Source organism: Poromitra crassiceps, assembly GCF_964638095.1.
Source record: "Poromitra crassiceps genome assembly, chromosome: 7".
In the NCBI taxonomy this organism is placed as follows: Eukaryota; Metazoa; Chordata; class Actinopteri; order Beryciformes; family Melamphaidae; genus Poromitra; species Poromitra crassiceps.
Genome location: NC_139628.1, coordinates 49,127,464 through 49,136,408, shown reverse-complemented (window position 1 = coordinate 49,136,408; position 8,945 = coordinate 49,127,464). Strand labels below are relative to the sequence as shown.

The 8,945-nt window shown below is 43.4% G+C and overlaps 1 protein-coding gene across 1 annotated transcript in view; it reads right to left on the bottom strand.

Moving 5' to 3' along the window:
- adam19a (ADAM metallopeptidase domain 19a) overlaps nt 1–8,945 on the bottom strand; it is a gene marked incomplete at both ends in the record, with an annotated part of 148,134 nt that overhangs the window by 15,139 nt on the left and 124,050 nt on the right. The window contains 7 exons of the mRNA XM_083640268.1: nt 1,911–1,988; nt 2,206–2,410; nt 3,122–3,230; nt 3,513–3,708; nt 5,566–5,655; nt 7,212–7,389; nt 7,473–7,615. Coding sequence (XP_083496394.1) covers nt 1,911–1,988; nt 2,206–2,410; nt 3,122–3,230; nt 3,513–3,708; nt 5,566–5,655; nt 7,212–7,389; nt 7,473–7,615 — 999 coding nt within the window. The remainder of the gene's footprint in view (nt 1–1,910; nt 1,989–2,205; nt 2,411–3,121; nt 3,231–3,512; nt 3,709–5,565; nt 5,656–7,211; nt 7,390–7,472; nt 7,616–8,945) is intronic.

Sequence of the window (8,945 nt, the reverse complement as noted above, 5' to 3'; positions counted from 1 at the left end):
CCGCCATTTATTTTCCCATCGACATTTCGTAAAATGCTTATAAAAATAGTTTTACTGGTTCAAACCAAACGGTACAGATATATTTAGAAACAGGAGAAATCGCATAACATTTCACTCGGGCCAAAACGTAAAAAAAATGCGGGTTTGAAGAAAATATTTTTTTTACGTTTTTTTAAGTTTCGGTCCGAGTGAAATGTTCTATGGTATCTCCCGATTATAGCGTTAGCTGAACGTTTGGTTTGAACCAGTAAAACTATTTTTATAAGCATTTTACGAAATGTCGATGGGAAAATAAATGGCGGATGAAAATCTCTGGTACAGTGCTGAAGCAGGAAGTAGGCGATCACTTTGCCTCTCTATGTGGAATGTGTTATGAGCCATGCTGCTGACTGTTTGATTGCATTGTCTATTTGAATGTATTTGTTTGTTTGTTCTCGGGTCTCTTAAAACAAGGATCGATGAAAATGAAATAAGATATAAAACTATGATTGGAAGGCATTTCGTTGACCAACAAATAGTGAAAAGTGTGACCTAAATGGGTAGAAAAAAATCATTTTTCCTTTGCCACATTTGGCAATCAATGACCTCTGTGAGTTTGTAATTTACTTATAGACTGTGTCTTATATACTGTACTCTTTTTGGGGGGAGGGCGGAGTTTTATTTGTAGATTAGCATTTAACCCTTGATTAATATCTCCAGACGTCTTATGTAATTCCCCACTCCTAAATGAAGGAGAAAATGCTGCCATGCTCCAATCACACCAAGATGTCATTATCGTGATTAACATTCCTACTGACTCCATTACCACTCGGTCCACATGAAGGGCGCCCAGTTTGCAGATACTTCTCGTTCTTTTACTTCACATTCATTTCGGTTTTCGTGATTTCTGGAGATCGAAGTCCAAATCCAAGTCTAAAGGTAGATCACCAAGTCAAGTCCAAGTCTAAAGGTAGATCACCAAGTCAAGTCCAAGTCATTCATGTCAGCTCTCAAGTCTGAGGATCCTATCATCCACTTTAAAAACAAATTGCAGATAAAAAAAAATGTTTCAGACGTTTTGTTTTTAAGTCAAGTTCAGTTTTAAGTTAACTTTATTGTGTCACCCTTGACATATTTTAAAGCTGTGATGTATTTGTCTATTTGCTTTTCAATCTTTGTCAAATAAAACTAAATGATTCTAAGTCCAAGTCATGTGACTCGAGTTTCACCCAACCCCCCCCCCCCCCCCCCCCCCCCCACGTCTAGATGAGTGCTTTGACCCCAGACTCCCCTGCCTCGTATAACTTCAACGCTTCTCTAACTAAAATCCCAAGTAGAAAGTTGTTCAGAAGATGCAAACTTCTGCTGATTATTCCTGTTTGTTTGCCTGAACATCCACGGCTCTCCAAAAGCCTGAGGATCAGAATGAACCAGATGATAATGACAAATCAAAAAGTGCCAGCCCAGGGGGTGGGGGGGGGGGGGGGTTGCTGTCTCTTCAGGATAATCCCCACTCAAAGCCATTTTCATTATTCCTCTGCCGTGACGCTGTGGTGGCGAGGGAGCGGAGAGACGAGGGACAAAAAGCACAACAACAAAAAGCCCAGCACAACAGGGAGAGACGAGGGACAAAAAGCACAACAACAAAAAGCCCAGCACAACAGGGAGAGACGAGGGACAAAAAGCACAACAACAAAAAGCCCAGCACAACAGGGGAGAGATGCTTTTAACCACTTTTCAAGAGTTGTGTTCCAGGCGTAGATGTATCGTATCTACGGCTGACTACTGTGAGACTCATCTAAATACTCCAAAAGTGACCTACAGTAAGACTCTGTGTGTGTGTGTGTGTGTGTGTGTGTGTGTGTCTGTGTGTGTGTGTGTGTGTGTGTGTGTGTGTGTGTGTGTGTGTGCATGCATGCGTGTGTTCATACCCCGTTGCCGTGGCAGCGTGGGATGCAAGTCTCCAGCTCGTTAAAAGAGGCATTTTGGCATCGGCGGTCTCTGCACACCTGTGGCAACACAAACACAATGATCACATACTGGACATACTGGACTTACTGTAGAACATTTCACTCAGACCAAAGCTTAAAAACAATAATCTTTATTTTTATTTTTATTATTATCACACGATTATCCCCCTATTGCCATGTTGTTACTGATCTGTATTGTAAAGTGCTACCCTATTGTTTCCTTCTATATGGGCAAACTACTTTATGCATGGCTCACCTTGCCCTCTCCACACTTGGTGCCGGTCATGACGAGCCCTGGGTCGGGCAGGTCTCCCTGGCCGTCCTGGGTGCTGTACACGTAGGTGCCCCGGCACTTCACCTCCAGGCCGCCCGTCTTGATGGTGGTGTCGATGGACACGGCGTTCGTGCCCTTGGGCTTCTTGGCGGCGCTGTGGCACTGGATCTTACCGCACTTGGCGTCGCTGGAGACAGAAATACACAAAGAAATTAAAGCTGAGGGATTCAAACTGGCAACCTTCTGGGTACAAGTGTCTCTAAGCAACCCAAATGCCAGAATAAAATCTTGGCATTGTACGTTTCTGCAATCCACGGATACGTGTGTATGTATATATATATATATATATATATATATATATATATATATATATATATATATATATATATATATATATATATATATATATATACATATATACCATATATATATATATATATATATATATATATATATATATATATATATATATATATATATATATATATATATATATATATATATATATATACCGTATATATATATACCGTATATATATATATATATATATATATATATATATATATATTATATATATATATATATATATATATACATACATAATCGTAAATTACTTTTCTAAAACATATTTTACGTTTCTGCAAAACTACAATCTCAATGTATTTGAAAGAAAGCAACAGTTAAGTCGTGTATAAGTGAATCTACAAATGTGATATGCAACATATTTTTGGTTCAGTAACGTGTTATTCTACATAATATGGATTGTAGAAACGTACAATGCAGACATTTCATTCTGGCGACCAGGCTGCTCAAAGCTAGGTGACCTTGGGGGGGTTTGGGAACCACTGAACTAATACAACACATGCATCGTTATGTCAGGATCAGCAGCATGTCTCACCTCTTGTCACACTTCATGTAGTTGCCTTGTCCGTCTTTGCCACAATTTCCAAACGCATTTCCCGCCGCGTTGACGTCTTCAAAGCAGGCGTCATGCGCTGGCCGGGCTCCTGCGACCACAGAGAGCATCACGTCAGAACTGCTAGCAAGCTAGCTGCTAGCAACGTACCAATGTTCTCCCACCAGCACCCCACTTTAGTACTTCCACCCTACAGTGCAGATCTAATTACATATTTTCAAGTCAACTTGGCATCTCAGGGCTTGTGGAGACTTGGATTACGTCAAGGCCTTGATTCTTTTTCTCAAATTCACAAACTTTCAAGGATATCAAGGAGCCATGGGAACCCTGGATGAAAGTGTGAAGAGGAAGTGGTTGTTAGTACAGTACCTACCTAGGCCCCAGAGTTGCAGGCACTGCTGTTGGTGTGTGAGGCACATGCCGTTGTAGCAGTAAGCCAGGTCGTACTGACAGGAGGAGCCATCCAGCAGGTAGACGTTAGCGGGGCAGTAAGGAGATGCCCCCGTGCAGTACTCTGGCAGGTCACACGCCCCCGCTGGACCCCGACACATGGTGCCTGCCTGCTTCAACTGGCCAGGGAGAAACCAAGGACAACATGGGGGGAGGGAGGAGAAACCAAGGAACAACATGGGGGGGGGGGGAGAAATGAAGAAGAACATGGGAGGGGAGAAAGATAAGATGAGCCATTATCAGCGGTGGAAGCACTCAGATCTCTGATCCCAGCGCACAATATGCAAGGAAGCCGACTGAAAATAACAGTAGCTCAGCAGTGGCTAGCTTGGCAGCTGACAGCTAAGCTAAGCTAGTTTCTCCATGCTTACCGGTAGTTGTCTGAAAAGGAGCGCGCGACACCAGCGCATTTCTGAAAAGTTCAGATATTTTCGCAGCACACTTTCACTAGGCGGCCGCAGACGCCCGCATACGCTTTGTCCTCATTGAAAACAACTGAAAAAAGACGCTGGAACTCAGGAAAAGAAGCCATATCGACACACGCCCTAATTTATGCTCCGTCGCGCGGCACTTTTGAAACTATCTCTCGACAGTCATGACGTCAGAAAGACATCTGTTCTGACGTCATATTTGTCGAGAGACCGTTTCAAAACTGTCATGCGATGAAGCAATTAAGTTTTTAACCGTAATATATATATTTTTGTAATCATTTAGAGTCACAGTTTCACTCCATATGTAATCTTAACATTACGAGTATTTTGATAAAAGGTGTCTGTTTCATTCGTTGAAGTAAAAAAAATTATCCAAAGGTGAGAATTTTAATGCCTTTTATTCTGAAAGTAAATGGCGGTATTTCCGTTGCTAGTCTGGCTTAACTGTCGCTGTTTTGACTCAGCCCAGCTGTGTTAGGATATGCAAAATAACATTGGTAGAAATGGTAGAACTTATTGAGAAGAAAAAAATAATGAAGAGTGTAAGATATGAGAATACATAAAAAAAATATGAAGTGTCTGTCTCTGTGTAATAAGTTCTAATAATATTAATATATATATGCAATATATGACAAATGGGACAGAAAATGAAAATATGAAGAAAAACAATATGTGAAATGACAGCATGTAATATAGGCTGTCATATCTAATATCACATAAGTTATTGCGTGCTGCCTTTGTAATTTATTTTGCCGTGCATGTCAGGTTAAAACAAACTGGATTTCCATAATATTGTATACAGTATCAGAAAGGCACGCCAAGAATTTGCATTTGAAACGGCGAGATGAAAAATGCTTGTGTCATGTTGAAGACGACGCGATGCTGTGATGGGATATGGACTCTGTAGATACAGAGAGATAATGTAGATACAGAGAGATATCATATATATATATATATATATATATATATATGTCACGTTGTTTGTCCGTCCCTCTCGTCTCGCGCTCTCCCAGCTTTTGTGCACCTTTTTTTCTGGAAACACATGATCACCCAAATTATGAATCTTAGTATAGTCTGTATGTATATGTGGGAGGGGATCGTTTAAGTTTAAGTATTTGAATTATATGAATATGATGTGAGTTTCAGATAGCTTTGCGCAGAAATAGCTGGTAGAAATGTGTTTTACTTTTATACTTTATTACAATTCAGAGCCTGTTCTTTTTTTACATTTACTTGAGTAAACAAGTTGAATCACTACTTCTACTCTTACCAGTCTTTTTTTTTTTTTACACAAGTGACTGTACTTCTACTTAAGTAAAGAATGTGTGTACTTTTCCCATCTCTGGAAATACTACTGCAAACGAGCTTCCGCCAACGCCGCTGTGTGTGTGTGTGTGTGTGTGTGTGTGTGTGTGTGTGTGTGTGTGCGTGTACGTGTGCGTGTGCGTGTGCGTGTGTGTGTTTCATCAAACGGCTTGATGCTCAGGTAGTGTGGACAAGGTGCAAACGAAGTGCAATACGGGGGTAATGTAGACATGGCCTTACTTTGCAGCCCTCACAGCAGACTCCGTGGGCGCACTGTGCCTCCTCCTTCAAAGTGCAGTTGTTTGCATTGCAGCACTCATTGGCACATTCCTGTTAACAGTCAAACACACACACACACACACACACACACACACACACACACACACACACACACAAACACACACACACACACACACACACATCAGGAAAAATGTGACGTCATCAGTGATGTCCCCTGAGCGATTGTGATGACACCAATGAGTGATGACATCAGTGGAGTGATGTCCGAAGTTTGTACACCCACACACTCAATGCCAGGCAACCCAACCTCAACCTATCAGGCAGTGCCAGTTAGGAGCTGGCAGAGGGGGGTGACAGCGCTGACTGAAGGCAGTGCCAGTTAGGAGCTGGCAGAGGGGGGTGACAGCGCTGACCTATCAGGCAGTGCCAGTTAGGAGCTGGCAGAGGGGGGTGACAGCGCTGACTGAAATTGAGTGTCAAAATAGAGCATGTCAGCGGGGAGGAAAATCAAAAGAGAGAGAGAGACCTCTGTTCGCTCTCATGTCACACGACCAAGACGACAATCTGCCGTTGCCATGGCGCCCCCTCCACCGAGACACAGCGCTGGAAACAAATGTGGGTGTCGAGGGATGAAAGAGAGAGAGAGAGAGAGAAAAAAGGCTGCACATACCTTCAGGTAGAGAATGGAGCAGAGGAAACAACAACAAAAAGATCTACTGACACGGAACGAGTCCCAGACCCATTTTCAACAAGAAACAGTCTTGTCAGATTTTCCAAATCGTAGATATAATTACATTTACAATTGCTAGCTTAATGACCTTCTCTTGGACCCCCACATCCATTGGTCTCATTAGTGATATACTAGTGCTGTGCTCGTTCACTCACTGGCTCACTAACTAACTCACTCACTCACTGGGTCACTAACTCACTCAGCGGGTTACTAAATCACTCACCCACCCACCCACCCACTCACTCACTGACTGGCTCACTCTACGACTCACTCACCCACTCACCCACTGGGTCACTAACTCACTCTCCGATTCACTCACCCATTCATTTACCAACTGGGGGTGATAAAGTCCTTACTTGTGGGGGGCTTTCGGATCTCGTTAAAGAGGCGGATGGCAGTTGGGTAGAAACTGTCCCTGTGTCAAGAGGTTCTGGTACTGCCAGACATGTGCAATTTGACATTTGCAAGACTCATTTGCAATGCTAAGAGCAGGTGGCTGCTCCAGCCTGCACCTGGCTGTCAGCTAGGCTCTCTCTCTCTCTCTCTCTCTCTCTTTCTCTCTCAACAGCCTGCACCTGGCTGTCAGCTACTGTAGGCTAGCTAGCCAGTTTGCTTTCTCTGTTTTCAATTTGTACTGCGGCTTCAACCGGAAAGTGCTTTACTTAACCTTTGACCTTTGGCTCTATGGAGTGTGCACACCTCATGCTGGCATGAGGGGACTTTCACGTTAATGTGTATATATGTAAAAACTGTTGTCTGTGTAAACAAACAAACAAACAAACAAAAAACACCCACACAAACCAGTGGTCCGCGGACCACAGTTTGGGAACCACTGGCTTAAAGGTATTGAGTACCGATACTCAGCGCTAACCTAATACGAGAACCTTAGCCGAAAACCCAGAAGGTTTTCCCTTACCTCGGGTTCTCCGCAATCGCACTCTTCTCCCTCCTCCACGAAGCCATTGCCGCACCTCTTGCCCCCCACCAGGTCCTTCATGTTGGGCATGTTGTAGAGACACATGCCCCCTCCCTTCTGGAAGTAGCTGTCCAGGTCTCGCTTGCTGCAGCGGCTGAAGACCCGTGGAAACGGATGCCTGGGACAAGAAAAAAGGGCCGTAAGCACCTTAGAAGCCATTTTCTTTGCTGAAGCACAGACTGGCGCCCCCCTGAGGCTCACCCGGTGGCAGCAGCCATGACACAGCCCCCCTGCTCGGCCGTGGCCTCCACACAGCAGCCCTCGTGGTCGTGGCTCATGCCCAGGTTGTGGCCAATCTCATGAGCCATTGTGGCCGCCGCGCCCACGGGCACGTCCGAGTGATCCTGGGGAAGAGGGGGGGGGGGGCATCATTTAGTGGCTCAAAGATAGATCACAGCTGTGTGTGTAAACATAAACACATCAAAGAGCACAGCTGTGTGTGTAAACATAAACACATCAAAGAGCACAGCTGTGTGTGTAAACATAAACACATCAAAGAGCACAGCTGTGTGTGTAAACATAAACAGAGCTATGTGTGTAAACATAAACACAGTTGTGTGTGTAAACATAAACACATCATAGAGCACAGCTGTGTGTGTAAACATAAACACAGTTGTGTGTGTAAACATAAACACATCAAAGAGCACAGCTGTGTGTGTAAACATAAACACAGTTGTGTGTGTAAACATAAACACATCATAGAGCACAGCTGTGTGTGTAAACATTATAAACACATTTAGAGCTGTGTGTGTGTGTGTAAACATAAACACAGATGTGTGTGTGTAAACATCAACACATCAAAGAGCACAGCTGTGTGTGTAAACATTATAAACACATTTACAGCTGTGTGTGTGTAAACATAAACACAGATGTGTGTGTAAACATCAACACATCAAAGAGCACAGCTGTGTGTAAACATAAACACAGCTATGTGTGTAAACAAACACATCAAAGAGCACAGCTGCGTGTGTGTGTAAACATAAACACATTCACAGCTGTGTGTGTAAACATAAACACAGCTGTGTGTAAACATAAACACATTTACAGCTGTGTGTGTAAACATAAACACAGCTGTGTGTAAACATCAACACATTTGTGCCACCGTCTGGTTAAAGGGTTAGCAAGTAGGCAACCGTTCGTCCCTCAAGCCAGTCTAACTCTAATGTAGAAAATGATTGTTCAAACAAATCTATGTTCAATCAATTAATTTATTCATGTGTTTATTCCTAAAATCACAGAGGAACGATTGGACTACGCTCCACATTGTGTGGTTTTGATAGTGGACTAGTCTGCAAAAGTCGACTAGTTGTTGTTTGAAGTGTGTGCAGTGACTCCCGGAGCTGGGTCATTCCACAGGCCGCCTCGCCCAGGAGAGGACAGCTAATAGCTAATTAATTAGTCAATTAGACGCTAATCAAGCTGGGAAAAGCTATCCCTCTCCCCTGCCCTCCCTGGTCCCTGCATCATGGAGTCACAGCCACACATGGCTGCAGCCTGGTGTCGTGTGTGTGGACTGTCATAGATGTCAAATTGAAATTGAAATGTGTGGCGGGCAGATCCAGTGTAAAGATCCAGCTGTTTTATCAGCCTCATGATGGAGTGGGCCGTCTCGTCTTTACTCAAACAGATCTGCCCCACATGGTTCCTACACGTTCCTACACAAGCTAAATGAAT